We start from the raw sequence: 16,236 nt of genomic DNA on the forward strand, positions 1-16,236 counted from the left end.
TTACTGCTACCAAAGAAATGGCGGAAAACTTAGGAGTTGAGTCTGCCTTCAAGGAAAATCATTTTCATCATCAGAAGAGACAGTTTGGTTACGAGAGCAGAGATGAGGTGATGGAAAGCTCGGAAGAAAAATTCAAGAGGGAGTTATTTTTTGCTCTCTTATTTTGCTCGAATGTCTATCAAAGAAAGACTTGGTCAAATGAAGCACCACAAAAAGATCTGGGTTTTTTTGTATGATGACCTTAATAAGCTGCTGACGGACAGGAAAACACTCTTGAACAATTGTACAGAATTCCACCAGATGCTGACACATGGGGAATGTTCAGACGTCAATGATAAAGACCTGTATGTTGAATTGGACAACATCCATCACATTCTGCAATATGGGAAACACTCTCTATTCCAAGTTCTCCAATTCATTCATGAGATGAAGGACACTTTTCCTAATGTGTGGATAGCTTTGAGAATTCTTCTGATGCTGCTGGTCACAGTTGCGAATGGTGAACGCACCTTTTCAAAGCTCAGGCTCATTAAAACATATCTTCAGTTGACGATGGCCAATGAGAGACAGACATTACTTGCTATTTTATCACTTGAAAGTGCAATTGACCAGTCTTGGGATCTCTATGACACTATGCTTCAGTTCGTGAGGGCAAAGGGAAGAAAAGCGACCTTTTGAACTAAAGGACTAGGGTTAATATTCTAAGGGTAGGTCTATACTTACCGCGCAGGTCGACGCGGAGAGTTCGACTTCTGAGGAGTTCGAACAAGACACGATAGTTCTAACTCCCCACGCGCTCCGGTCGACTCCGGAACGCCACCACCACGAACGGCGGTGGCAGAGTCAACCTTGGAGCCGTGGACTTCGTTCCCGCGGCGTCTGGACTGGTGAGTAGCCTGAACTAAGGTACTTGGACTTCAGCTACGCTATTCGCGTAGCTGAAGTCGCGTACCTTAGTTCGACCACCCCCCTTAGTGTAGACCAGGCCTAAGACTGTCACCTACTGTAACACTATTTAATAGTGGTCCACTCAATGTTGGTGCACAGTTCAATTTCTTGATGTTAGTACATTTCAGTTATTCTTAAAATTTAAAAAATTCTATAAGTTTAGAGGAAATGAATTTTTTTATTTGCTTATATATAGCATGAATAAATACAGATTTACAGATCCTAGCGTGCAAATGTATCATTTTCTATGACAGGGATAAATCATGCATGCAAATTGTGCATCAAAGTTGCGGAATGGGCTACAAATGTAATAAAAAAGATATTCAAAAGTTTAACAAATGGGGGTGGGGGGACGCACTGAAAACATTCCTTACCTGGGGTGCCATTTGGTCTAGGGCTGGACCTGTCTGTGTGCCACAGATGGATTCTAGCTGGTGCTCATTTTGTATGAGACTGCTTCCTCTCCCTCTCCATTGCTATGCCAGGGCAGCAGAGGACAGAAGTTAGAATGCAGCTACGTTCCACTAAGACTTAGAAATAGTTCCTAGCGTACAGGTTTTAGACTGAAATGTAGATCTCTGAGTGAGTATTATAATAGTATAAGTTGATTTGATCTTAGCAATGTGCTTTATTTCAGAATTTTTTATTCAAGTGCATATTAGTGATATTAAAATTAATGTTCTGTCACTATAGTCATTATAAAGCCTAATATTTGTAGTCTAATCTCAGTTATTTCAAATAACACTGAGCTGAAATCTGATATATAAAGTACTGTCCCTGATGGAAATTTTAAAAATATTTCTGTTAGTCAGTCGGTCTAATGGTCATGCATGTGAAGTAACATCTTAAACCAGAACTTTATAGGATCTGCAGTGCTATGGAAGAATGAGCTAAATCCGAATACTTTTTCCCCTTTTCATCAAGATTGTCAATTAAATTTCAATTACAGGGCCAATTTCTCTCCCCAGTTACACCTGTGAACCTCATTTAGTACTGCTGGGTGACACAGATGTAAAGAAGAACAGTATTAAAAGACACCGATGTAAATAAGTAAGGGTAGACCTTGTTTGCAGATCTTAATTTTTGGTGATTATTCACAGGTCTAAAGGACCACAACTTGCTGAAAGCTTGTAAATTGAGCAGACTCAATTTGGAAATCACTGAGCTACAACAAATATGACAGCCCAAGGAACCTATTTTAGAGTCCATTTTCACAATGAAACTTCACTTTAAACTAGAACTGTATTATTCTGTTTAAGGTCTCTACTCTAATCCCTGCAACAGTAAGAAACCAAGTGATTTTGGAAACTATGTAAAATAGTTAAGACCATGCCCTTTTACTGCAAAAATAATAAGGATCTAACAATTTAACTTTTTAAATTTTATTTCTCAAATGTTTAGTCATTAGGTGAATGTAAGTGCTTATTAACATGAAAGAGTGATGTGCTTGCCTTGAGGTCCACATACTCTTTCTCAGAGATCTACCACATTAATTTCAATGAGAGCTTATTGCCTCTCTGTTGTTTAATTTCTGAACAAACCCTGCCAGTTTGTTTCGAATTGTGTGAAGCTGGCTGATAATATTGCGATGGAGTGGATATCCACTAAGACCTGCAGTCAAACCACAAAAATTATTCCCATTTAAAACATAAAATAGATTAAACCCAGCTGTCCAAAAATTAATTGGTTGTCACTTCAACATACCATACCTTTTAGCCCTCTGTTATTGGCTTCTTAACTGGTGTGTGTGTGTGTATTTATTACACAGGCATACCCTATAGCTTCCTTCTAGCGGAATAGTAGACGGCTGTAATTTCCTTCTAATGGAACTCTCTTAATATTAGTAATTGATCTAATTGTATCTGCCAGCTGAAGTTTCAAGGTCTGTCATAATTGCTTTCTTCTGTTATATGTCTCTCCTCTTGACTAATTACTCTAAGAAGCTTCAGGGCAGCACTGTGAAATATTCATTAAATCTCTTTTTGTCATCTTTTCACTGGGCTTGGTCTAGTACTTTGATAAAGAAAAAAATATTAACAAAACTGATTAATGATTGACTTCTATGTCTCTGTTGTCTTCTAGGCAACCCTCATAGTCAGAACATCAGCAGCAAGCTGACATACGACACTATTGAGCATGTCCGATACAGGTAGAATAATCTTTATTTTATTTTGCATTTTGGTTTCCAACGTACTGTTTGGATTGTTCCTTGGAGTTAGCCATTTTTGTGGATTTTTCGTTGCACATGATAGTACATCTAATTTATAAATTCCATGAGGCATTCGTCAGGCTCTTGTTGGAGGGATTAGGAGATCATCAATGCTTTTTTCCCCACTGTCAATATCACACCTGTATTTATATAACAACATTATAATGAAGCCTGAGCCTACAGTTGCATTGGGATGTAAGGGCTGAAATCTTAACCCCGTTTTGGTGGTAATGATTAACAAGACAGTGTGAGAGTACAAGGTCATGGTTCAAATGCAGGAGGCATTCCAAAAATGACCTAATGGACTACAGGAATCTGTACGTTACTTTTACAGAAATTACTAAACTATATATATATATATATATATATCTTAAAGTAGTTTTAATTTAAAGGAAAACAACGAATATTAAATGAAGATTGTGAGATACTGAGTGTAAGTGCTTTTTGTTCTGGTTTAAATGGGGGAGCTCAAACATAAGACCATCCTTGTCTCCAAATAATTCTGAGATAGGTATACTAAGAATTTTCTTTTAGCCATTAACTTACCAAAATAGAGAGAAGCTGGGATTAGTTTAGCCAGTCGTTGGCTTTAATTGTTGGCACTGGCAACTATAAAATTAAGGTATGTATGTAATTAAGTATAAAAAACTTTCATAGTAGTATAACAGGATGCTCTGGGCCTTTGCCTTTAGTGCACTGATTGCCCAAAGCAGAAGTCTTGGCCATTACTCTGTATAGCATCTTTCTTACAAACCATGGTGTATCCCAAAGCACTTTTCAGAATTCAAATCCATAAAGCCATACCACCGTGATGTTTGAAAGTGTTCTAATTCTGAATCAACAAAATCTGTAATTTATCCTTTTCCATTTTGATCTCATAATGGAGATTTACAAAAGTATAAGTCTGACAAGCTCTGTTCTGAAGAGATTGCAGTCCATGACCCAAATCCTGCTTTCCTTACTTTCTGAAAATGTAGCCTTTGCTTATACCTGCCACAATGTCTGTCCAATGGGATGCAGGATTACAATCTATTAAATTAGGGCCAACATGAAATAAATTAGACTAGTTATGTGAGTAACAACTATTCACAGGAGTAAGGGTTCCATATCAGGCCCATAGATTGCAATGCCCATAACACTGTCCAGTCCCTGTAGTAAGAAGCAGAGTTTTATAGAGATTATGGGCTTCCATGGGGACTAATTTCCACAACAATTGCTAATTCACATCTAGTTTTTCTAGCACTGATTCTGTGAGGCACATTCAGTTCTGCTACACATTTGTGTGTGAAGCAGTCACTCTAACACGTTCAGCTCAGATCTGAGGCTGCTGATTTATAAGAATCATTTCACAATTAAACAGTTAGGGACAGGGCCGGCTCCAGGCACCAGCATTCCAAGCTGGTGCTTGGGGCGGCAATCTGTAAGGGGTGGCAGTCCCTGTTGTTTTGCCCCCAAGCAGCACACCGAATTGCCGCCGCGGACAGCGGGGGCAGTCCCTGTGCCGTTAGGACGGCAGGCGCGTTTCCGTGGTGGCGGCAGTTCGGCAGCAGCTTCTATGTTTAGCTGTCTGCGGCAGCTTCAGCTAAACATAGAAGCTGCCGCCGAATTGCCGCCACCGCGGAAACGCGCCTGCCGTCCTAAGGGCATAGGGACTGCCCCCGCCGCCCGCGGCGGCAAGTCGGTGTGCTACTTGGGGTGGTGAAAACTGTAGAGCCGGCCCTGGTTAGGGATAGATTGTGATTCCCTTACATACACTGTAGTAGTATCTTACGTGGCAAGAAGTCTCATCAATTTCAGTGGGATCAGGGGCGGCTCTAGGTATTTTGCTGCCCCAAGCATGGCAGGCAGGCTGCCACCGAAGGCAACCTGCCTGCCGCCCTCGTGGCGACCGGCAGAGCGCCCCCCCTCGGCTTGCTGCCCCAGGCACACGCTTGGCGTGCTGGTGCCTGGAGCCGCCCGAGTGTGATTACTCAAACTGTAAGGTACTGTTCAACATAGGTGAGGGTAACAGGCTAACCCTTAGTAACTGCTTTATTTTAAGACCATTTTGAAATAGCCAGTGAACTATCTAGAGTCATGGCTTCATAATCATGTTGTATATAGGGGGGGAAAGAGTGATGGTATCTTAAAGTTCTGCTAATATTTGGGGGGAGTGGGCGGATTGCTTCAAATTTCCATGTTTGTTACATATCCTACCATAATTTTACTTTCCACTGATTAATAGAGGATTATATAATCCACTCTTTCATGCAAGCATACCTGAAGATGTACTTTACTATAGTTTCTAGAAATATCTTAGTGCCCCATTATTATTTTATTTTATTATTATAGGGTGAGAAAAAATGACTTTCAGATTAGTGCTTGTATGGATTTCTCTAAAAGAAACTAACATTTTCAGCTAGATTTTTTTTTTTTTTTTTGGACCTTGATTTGGAAGAGGTGTAATGATTTTGTGTGTGTGTGTGTGTGTACACAAAGAACAGCAGAAAAGAAGTTTAGAAGCATCCTAGTAAAAACAGCCTGTGCCCTTCTGCCCCCATACAGACATGTACTGTACTACGCCTAATAGGCTTGGTCAGCCAGTTAGACTGTTAGAAAGTTGACCGATATTTCTCAATAAAAGTTTGAAAAGCACAATCAAAACAGCTTGTTCATAAAGGTTCAGGAAAAAAGAGTCCAATAAAAGAACCCTCCGTAAATCAGCTTTCAAAAAAGCAATAAAAATATAGTTTAAAAAATCTGTACTTTCATGACATTGCTTGTTTTTGATTAGTTGCAATGTGACAAGATGAGGAGGTAGGCAGCTCTATTCTGCATCACAGCCACCATCTTTGATTTCCTCAGTAGAGGAAAAAAATCCAGCTGGCAGGTTTAGATGTTTTAAAATGCTTGTTTGCTTTTAAATCTGCTGTTTGAGCAGAAACTCTGCTTAGAGAATGGCTTTTAGAAAAGTTCGCAATATTCTGACATAACCAGAATGGGGCAGCCATTTTAGATGTTTTTTTTTCCTCTCTGACAGAGGATCCAAGCAACTATGTTAAAACAGAAATTAAGCTTTTATGTTTTACGTTACAGGATATATGTTTTGCTCCAATAACACACAAATTGTTCCAAAATACAGAACTATATGACTTGATCGCTCCTAAAACTTTGTCAGCTACAAGACATTCTTGGAGTATAGACTTGCATTCTATTATCATTAGGTGCTTAAATATTGGAAGCTGTAGAATATTTTTGAATTTACAAAATTTCAACAGTTTTTTTCACAAAAATTGCTTGCTGTTTTTCAACCAGGTCTATTAAATCAAAAACAGAGTAAAAATAAAAATTATTCATTCTTATAACAGCATCAACATTTGTCGTGGATCCCTTTCTCCTGCTTGAAAATGTTTATCTATTGATAAATCTCTTAAATATTAAGTATACTGTATATACTAAGTGACAATATTGCAAACAGACACCTAGCTAATGATGCTACTATGTTTATCTCATGACATTCTTAAATAAATGCTAAAAGTTCCTTAGTGTACTTAACTGCTGTCTTGTGCATTGGAAGCATGCTCCTTTCTGTTGTTCATCCATCACTCCAGTTTCTTTCATGAAGGCTAAAGAGTATGACTGTAATTCACACCTCTGGTGCTGTATAAATAATACCTGCGTTTGCAAGTTCAACAGTTGTTACATTGTTTTTAGTTAGTTGTTTTGTTTCTCATACAAGCATTTTAAAATATTTGCTTTCTGAATATTTTAAAACAGTTGCTCTTTCAGATCTTGAACTTGCGATCTCAGATGTTGCATCACTGTTCTCTAGCCATTAAATCAGACAACTGCATGAGAGGATGTTATTGTTTTTCTATATCTATGTAATGTATTAAAATATAGGGGCAAATCAACAGCTGATGTAAGTAGACATATCATCATTGAATTCAATTGAACTAGGATAGTTTATGCCATCAAGGGCCTGGTTGTAAATTACAAACAAACAAACACAAGAATCTAAATATGAAAACAATCAAGAAATTCCCCAGCAAAGATTTCAATATCAAATTTGGATCTCATCCAAGACAATAAATAGTACAGAATGGAGTGGGATCCAGAGAATGATTCTGCTCTGATTGAAGTCAATGGGATTTTTGCCATTGAGTTCAAGAGGAACAAGTTTGTGTCCAGAACTAGACCAATATATTTTTCATGATGGCTGCTCTCAGAATATGCTGAAAAGAACTCAGTAACTTCTTTTATACGTCTAAAGAAACTACAGGAGAAAAATAATCTCTCTTGCCTGGGAATACTAATTGAAAATGTGAAAGAGGAGTAAAATTAATGTAAATGGCTAAATTTAGTTATTACTTATGAAAATGGTTGTGCCTCTGTAGCAATATATACAGTTAAGTATTACTGGGTTTTGTCAAGGAAATAGTCTTGCATATTTTTTGGATAATTTCGCTGTAGTGTATTTCAATAAACCATTTAGCAACATGCAGAGCTTTAGTTTGCTACCCTGTATGGACAGCATACATTATTTATCAAATAAAAGATGGTGAGTTTCAAAGCCAGATTTATTTTTTAAAATAGTTATTGTGGGTTCTGGAATATGATACACAAGATCAGAAATCTTTCTCTACCATAGTTCTCCAGTGCTAAGCAATCTGTGTCAGAAAACAGCAATGTTGGAATAGTTACATACATGGAAATTGCTTGACCTTTCATACACAGTAAGAAACAGCAGATACAGTATCTTCTTAGTATTGATTTGTCCTTTCTAAAGGTCACTAACTGGTGACTGTATGGATGAGTGAAATCTAAGCACCACATTCTGCCCTTCCTAATGGTGCACACTTGCTGGAAACCTTGTTTAAAAATCAGGGTGACTCAATTCTTTTACAATACCGGGTTTATAAAATCTTTCTTTTGCAAGTGTTGCTTCCTTTGGTCCAGGCCATACTGAAGTAACAGCACTTCTATTATTCAGTAAGGAGAAATGCTACATGTTTAAAGAGCTAAGGGTTCCATGCTACTCGGTGAATTAGGAGAGCGGAAACACCTGATGTTCCCTGAAATTCTTCCATCTGGAGGGTTTTTCTTCCTTACCCCAGCCCTGCTGAATCAGCCATTTGCAAGCTTTGCACATTTAAAGATGTGCATATTCAACTCAACATTAGTGTCAAAAGTCAAGCCAATAGAAGCTGTATTCAGTATGATGATTGTCAGTAAGGTACATTTTGATGTCCTTAGCAATACAGGATAATTAAGAGAAAAAGAACAGTTTTGGGGTAGGGCCTAATAATTTTGTGGGTGAGGGACTCATTTTTCTGCAGGGTTTATATATCAAGTGTCAGTCTTGCACAGGCATGCACAGAAGTGATCTCAAGTGTACATGGAGATGTCTTATGCACTGTTGTCATAGCTGTGTTGGTCCCAGGATAGTAAAGGGACAAGTTGGGTGAGGTAATATCTTTCATTGGACCAACTTCTGTTGCTGAGAGAGACAAGCTTTTGAGCTTACATAGAGCTCTTCTTCAGGTCTGGGAAATGTAGCATGCACATAGGAGAGTAGAAAAAGCCGTTGTGCCTGTATAGACTGACCCCATGACCACTGGCCTGAATTCATGTTCCATAACGCATTGAGTGACAACAAAATGGTGATGTAAACCATTCTGTTCAACAAAGCCATACTTTCAGTTTTCCCTCCACAACATGCAGCCTTTCACCTATTTGCTGAAACATATTTTTTCTAAATACTAAAGAGGAATTCCCATGGGAATTAGGCGCCTAAATACTTCTGAGGATTTGGGCCTCAGTTTTTCAAACACTTGTCTCTGTGATTCATTCCTTTGGGGACTGCTCATCGTTGCGAATACTGAACTGGCTAGTAAAAGTTTGCAGGCAGGCCAACAGGTACCATTCTACAGGAATAAATTGGCAGACCAACCCATTATGCTTGGAATTACATTCACTTGCAATGTAAGAGCCAGTAAAACACCTCTTTATTCCACTTTGTTAGCTCAGCTCCTGGAATTTCATCTCTGTGGTGATAAATTCATTAACTGTTTACTTGATAAGTAGTAGCTTTAGGAAGTAATGTGTTAATGTTATCTTTTATTCATCTGCCAGCAAGCTTTATGGCATCTGCACGCCCTATAGAGAGAATGCAGTAAATAACGTCTAAACATTCATAATGTTTCCATCTTGGCATGCTAAGAAATCCCAGTTACATAATCTGAAATGCTAAATGTTATTTTAAAAAATAAGCAGTGAAATATGTAAAATATTATAAAATCTGGAGGCCTCACCTGATAACATTCTGCAACACACACAGGGTCAATTTTTGTATGGCTTTATTCAGACAAATCTACCATTGATTATAACCAAAGATTTACTGACATAACGTGTACAGGATTGCACTCTACACACTCTGTGTGTGTGTGTGTGTATTTTTATATATATGTGCCCATGAATCTGAATGTAAGGACCCACCAGGAAGTAGTTGTGACCACCATTATACTTCCTCTGAGGCTTATATGTGAGAAGACTGGGGGAAGCATGTAATTCAGTATTGGGGGAAAAATCTTAATTTGGAATTTTGAGTCTGATTCCCTCTGATGGATTTGGCGGTACCTTGATAATTTATGAATGCTTTATGTTGACCTGGGTAGTGGGAGGTTACTGTATGAATATAATTGTTTTGTTTAATATATGCTGTTGGGGAACAATGAGCAGGAAGGAAAAGAATGCTTCAAGATGCCTCCGCAAACACTTAAGAGACCATGATTAGCTTTGATTTTACCTCTTGCTCCAGCCAAACTAAAAACTGCTTTTGACCAGAAAGGCCAAGTCCAGGGAATGCAGAAGAGGGGAACATTGATAGTTTAAAGACGGAGTCTTTTTCAAGAGTGGGGCAGTTGTTCAGGGGAACTCTAGTGAGACGCAGGGTTTCTGCTGGGGAGTATATGATGGGATAGCCTAATTTTGGCAATTAATTGATCTTTGATTATTAGCAGGTAACTATGCCCAATGGCCTGTGATGGAATGTTAGATGGGGTGGGATCTGAGTTACTACAAAGAATTCTTTCCTGGGTGCTGGCTGGTGAGTCTTGCCCATATGCTCAGGGTTTAACTGATCGCCATATTTGGGGTCGGGAAGGAATTTTCCTCCAGGGCAGATTGGCAGAGGCCCTGGAGGTTTTTCGCCTTCCTCTGCAGCGTGGGGCCCGGGTCACTTGCGGGAGGATTCTCTGCACCTTGAGGTCTTTAAACCACGATTTGAGGATTTCAGTAACTCAGACATAGGTTAGGGGTTTGTTAGAAGTGGGTGGGTGAGATTCTGTGGCCTGCATTGTGCAGGAGGTCAGACTAGATGATCATAATGGTCTCTTCTGACCTTAAGTCTATGAATCTGTAAGTTAGGCCTGGCTAAATTACCACCCAGGATGGTAATCCTTTAGGGAAGATAGACTTGTGTAGGCTGTTGTGTTAAAATCTTTTTTTCTCTAAAAGCTTTGTTCCTACTGCACAATAAACAATAGCTTAAGGTGGTTTGGGGTCACTGTATACACCACTGGTCACAGATTGCCGAAGGGAAGAATCGCAGGTGCTCAAACCCAGGCAGCCCTGCTTGTTCAGCATGGTTGATACATAAGGTACTGTAGCCCGGAGCCAGGTTTAGGAGTGGGAGAATTGTGGGATTGATAAAAGTATGAGGTCTGACAGCTAAAGGGACGCACTCTAAGAGACCAGAAAGGGGACAGAGGTGCAGTTATAACATTCTGCCTTTTCTGGAATCCAGACTGCAACAATCAAGCCAGATTGACACCTCCTCTGATGAAGGAACTGCCTCTGTGGCAGTGAAGTCAAGCTTCACCTGGACGGATCCCTAAAATTGTTCCCTAAAACAAAGTAAATGTTATTTAACTCAGGTTCTGAAAGAGAAAGATGGGCCTGTGACCTTCAGTTTTTCTGCTGCATTTGGAAGAAAAGCCACAAATTTGCTGCCATAATATTGCTGGGCCAAAGTAGCAACAGAGTTTTAAAACTATACAGATCAGGGAAGACAGAGAGAGAATGAATTGAGAAACATAGAAGTTACAGTTGAGGTGATTAAAATTCTACAACAGAGAAAAACAAATACATTTCGTAGGCTCAGAAGAATGGATGAGTGTTGGTGATGGATAAAGGTAAGACAAAATTCGCAGTGATAAACTAATTGGGGATGAGGTGAGAAACGGAGAGCCCAGTGATGTGCAGGGATCATTGGCTGCCAATTTTCAGCAAAGCCAGATCAGAAGAATCATGTCAGTCTGGGTAATTCGGTTGAAGATACAGTAACAGAAGGGGTGCTATTGACTACATAAAAAACAGGTTTGATTGAACATCTAACTTGATTGACGTGCTCTGGATTCCGGAAAAGGCAGCATGTGTTATAAAAGCAAAGGGGAACGACACAGGGACACCTCAGATAACTGGAGGAAAGCAGAGGCACAATATAGGTTAGAAGATCTTTGGTTCAAAGATCAGATGAGTTTGTATATTCCAGAATGGATTGCAGCACATGGTTTACTGAATTGGTTACATACTTTTGGCGGAAGGGCATGGGGCAGAATCCTTAGAAATTGCTGGAAGCCAAAGCATTTGCTTTTCTCTGCAGAATGCTTTTGTTTTAGAGTTTCATACCAGAATGCTGTTGAACTGATGATCCGTAAATTGGCTGAGATTGATTTGAACGCCAAACTGAGCAAAAAGAGAGAACTTGCACAGACAGATGTTACTCCTACATCTTCTTGAAAGGAAAAATCATTTGATTGTTTTGTACGACAGAGAATCAGATCAACTAGTTCTTTAGAGTAAAATGCATTGGCTTTCATGTGTGGCTTGAAAATGCACAGCAAATACATCAGTAAAAACTTCATGGAACTTTGCAGAATGTTTCCAGTCGTATAGTTTTCTTTTGACTTAAGAAAAACTGCTCCTTATCATTATGCCCAATCAATCTGGAAGAAATTCTGACTTTTATCCCTCTACACAGTTCAATGATTCAAGTTTCTGAGCTGCTTTAAGAATACTGTTTCTTGTGTTATGATTGCTGCAAGTAATGAGAAGGAAGAATTCCTTCAAGAAGCAATCTGAGCCATGATAGGATGTAAGAGCATGAAAGATGTGTAAAGAGTTGGGCAACATCTGTGCATATAACTGCTCCTTTTTTTGTGAAGGTTAATAACCAGCTAAGAATTAGTGTTTCAGTTTCTAATTTTCTAATGTACCTAGATTTTGTTTGGTATGTTTCAGAGCAGGAGGAAAATGCATTGGTCTTATGTGCGATTCTGTAGCTGAGTAACATGTTTCTAACATTTAGAATTTGTTTGATGCTTTTTAAAAGGTAAGCAAGGCCATTTCAGAGAGTAAGACATGCACATCATGAAATCTTTATGAAGACTCCTGCTTGGAATCCGTTCAGTGTTCACATCCAACAGTGTCTAGCTTAACAGTGCCATTTTTCAGTCATCCCGCTATTATCTCTGTATTTAATTTCCTTTGCCTTTTTAATGTGATTTAGCTTTCTCTGATGTTCATTCATTTTGAAGTTTATAAAGTCATCTATGTGGTTTTACAATGAAATTTTGCCTGAATGCACATAAATCAGTGCCCATAATGTAGTAGGAAAGATTCTAGAACCTTAAGCCACCAAACGTCCACTGAGAAACACCCATATTCTACTTGCTTAAAAAACCTGGCTCTATAAATGTGCACTCTATTTGCTTACGGGTTTTGGACTATATTAAGATTTATAACAGGATTATTTAGCAATGCACAACAGTGACAGAACCAAGGATGCTCAAAAGCACTAAACTCAAGATCTGGAATGCAATGCCAAGGCTTTGCATGTTGGACCTCAGACCCATTAATGTGGCAGATACTTGTGCTGACCTATCTTTGTCCTGTTTGAATCAAAGTGTCTGGCTATTGCAAGTGAAACACTTTGCTTCGTAGAACACTCTTAACAAGCAGTACTCATACTCTGTAAATTGACTGAAGGGACAAGTATGCTTCTCCTCCTGAACATTGAGTAGCACCTCAACCTTCCCCCAATCTGCCGACCCCTCCTAGTACCACTGAGAAGTGACCCAGCCCCCTTCCACTCTCTGATCCTTGTACAATACCTCATCCTCCAAAAGAACCTCCAGCTACCCTTTTCCAGCTGCTGATTCATCTCTCCCACCTTTCAAATGCTCATTTCTCTCTACACTGTATTAAAACTCCAATTCAACCTGCTCTCCACTTTCATCCCTTCTAACTTAAGCAATACTGAATTAAATCTGCCTCTTAGATAGAGCTGGTCAAATTCTAACAACTAGTTTTGTGGGAAATTTCTAAATGTTTTTGGGGAGATTCATTTTGGTTGAAATTTCACACCACATTTTCTTTAGGTTTTCAGTTTTTCATTGACAAATCAATCTGAAATGTTTTTATTATTATTTATTATTATTGTACTTTTTGAAAAAATGGTTTAGTAAACATTTTGGGTTTTCAACATTTGGACATTTTTACTGAAATGTTCCTGGTTTAAAAACTGGAAAATTTGATTGAAAATTGATTTCTGTAAAATTGTTTTTGATGAAAAGCCATTTTCTATCAAAATTTTGTCACTTCTTTTGTTGTAAAAATCTGTCAGTTGCCAGAATTTTTCTCAATGCAAGACCTGACTTAACTCGCCTCCAAGTGTCAGCTGTAGTTCCTCCATTTCAGTCTCATGGAGCATGATTAGTGTTCGCAGTAGCTGGCTGCCTTTTTTTTTTTTTTTTGCAATTGTACCCAAACATTTAATGCAAAAAAAAAAACCCTGATGCAATTAAGACCCTATTTATATAGTGTAATTTATGTGCTTTATTATATTTAAGTAAAGTAATTAGAAAAAAGTATTCTATCCTTCAAAGTGATATGATAATGTCTTTTAGCCTTTACGTGGTGCTTTCCATGTTCAAACCATTGTACAGATATTGAGTAATCATTGAAGCATGCCAGTGAGCTCAAAGTATTATCATCTCCACTATTCCGATGGGGAAACTGAGGTACAGTGTGGTTAAGTGGCTTGTCTAGGGCCATAAAGTAAATCAGTGATAGAGCAGAATTCAAGACTTCCTGACTCTCAATGCTGGGCTAATCCTCCCATACATATTGTATGCTACACGTAGGGGTACTACAGATGTGAGGGATCTCTGAAAGAGCTTGTCAAAAGTACTGAGACCATTTTTCTCTGAGTCTGTCTTTAAAGGTTAGGTAAAGTAATTACTGAATAGCCTCAGCATTTATTTTTCAGCATAAGCCTTCAGCCCCAGCCATTGGAAAACTTTTGTCTTGAAATGAGGATATTCCTGCTTAAAGAAGTGGAAACACTGTGACTCTTAGTACACAAAGTGTCTGTTCGCTTCTTTTGTCAGGATAGGTCTGTGAGTTTCCCTACTCCCTCAAGGTAGAGGCCAGGAGGAAGATTCTGTCCCCTGGACTCACAGCGATCAGTGAGTATCGGCACAGAGACCATTGATTCCAAACTGCCTCCCTGACCCTTCATGCGATCCATAGTCTCTGGAGAGCACTGCCACATAATGGTGATTCCACAACCCGGGGCATGGGGAGCAGCACACCTCGATGCCCTGGGTGTGCAGGGGGGAGGCAAAAATCTGGCTGAGACCTGTGAGCCCTTCACCCATGCCAATTCTGAAAGTGGTGTCCAGTAACTCTTCCCTGTTGTCAAAGGGCCGATTCAAAAATTTCTCTTTTAAAATCATAGTCTGCAACATTTTCAGTTCATAATCAAATTTATATTTTCATTTTAACCCAGTTTTCCTTGAGGGCTACAACTCAGTGCCTTTGGCAGGCCAAAGGTTAGAAGCCAATAGACTACGAAATCATTTTTTTAAATTAAGCCATATTTAGCAACAACCTATACTCATAGACTTTAAGGCCAGAAGGGATTATCATGATCATCTATTCTGACCTCCTGCACATTGTAGGCCACAGAACTTCACCCACCCACTCCGTTAATAGACCCCTAACCTCTGGCTGTGTTACTGAAGACCTCAAATTGTGATTTAAAGACTTCAATTTACAGAGACTCCTCCATTTACACTAGTTTAAACCTGCAAGTGACCCATGCCCCATGCTGCAGAGGAAGGTGAAAAACCCACCAGCGTCTCTACCAATCTGACCTGGGGAAAGGTTCCTTCATGACCACAACTATGGGGATCAGTTAGAACCTGGGCATGTTTTACTTTGATTTTATTTATATTATTATTATTCCTCAGACACCCGGGAAAGAATTCTCTGTAGTAACTCAGAGCCCTCCCCATCTAGTGTCCCATCACCAGTCATTGGAGATATTTGCTGCTAGCAGGCACAGATCAGCTACATGCTATTGCAGGCCGTCTCATCAGACCATCCCCTCCATAAACTTGTCAAGCTCAGTCTTGAAGCCAGTTAGGTTTTTTTTGCCCCCCACTGCTCCTCTTGGAAGGCTGTTCCAGAATTTCACTTCTCTGATGGTTAGAAACTTTCCTCTAATTTCAAGCCTAAACTTGTTGATGGGCAGCTTATATCCATTTGTTCTTGTGTCCACACTGGTGCTTAACTTAAATAACTCCTCTCTCTCTGAGGGTGTTTATCCCTCTGATGCTTACAGAGAGCAAACATATCTCCCCTCAGCCTTTGTTTGGTTAAGCTAAACAAGCCAAGCTCTTTGAGTCTCTTCTCATAAGGTAGGTTTTCCATTCCTCTGATCATTCTAGTAACCCCTTCTCTGCACCTTTCCAGTTTGAATTCATCTTTCTTAAACATGGAAGACCAGAATTGCACACAGTATTCCAGATGAGGTCTCACCAGTGGCTTCACAAACAACAAATGTTTCTTGAGTGGAGTTACACGAGGAATGAATTTGATCTTTCGACTGTTTAGATTATACACAATAGAGTCTTTCTAACTCACATGGAAAACCCATTGTCACGTAGCAAATTAGCAAGTAAATCGACAAACAGGATAAAAACAGAGAGCAAGAATACTGCATTACAAAACTTACATCATTTATTTGACAA

General features: G+C 39.3%; 1 protein-coding gene across 2 annotated transcripts in view; it reads left to right on the top strand.

Annotated features, from left to right (window-relative positions):
- The window catches only part of MOCOS (molybdenum cofactor sulfurase), a 387,414-nt gene that overhangs the window by 58,717 nt on the left and 312,461 nt on the right, over nt 1-16,236 (top strand). For both annotated transcript variants that reach the window (XM_045006427.1, XM_045006428.1), the window contains exon 3: nt 3,031-3,097. In XM_045006427.1, the coding sequence (XP_044862362.1) occupies nt 3,031-3,097 (67 nt within the window). The remainder of the gene's footprint in view (nt 1-3,030; nt 3,098-16,236) is intronic.

This window comes from Mauremys mutica, chromosome 2 (assembly GCF_020497125.1).
Source record: "Mauremys mutica isolate MM-2020 ecotype Southern chromosome 2, ASM2049712v1, whole genome shotgun sequence".
Lineage (NCBI taxonomy): Eukaryota > Metazoa > Chordata > Testudines > Geoemydidae > Mauremys > Mauremys mutica.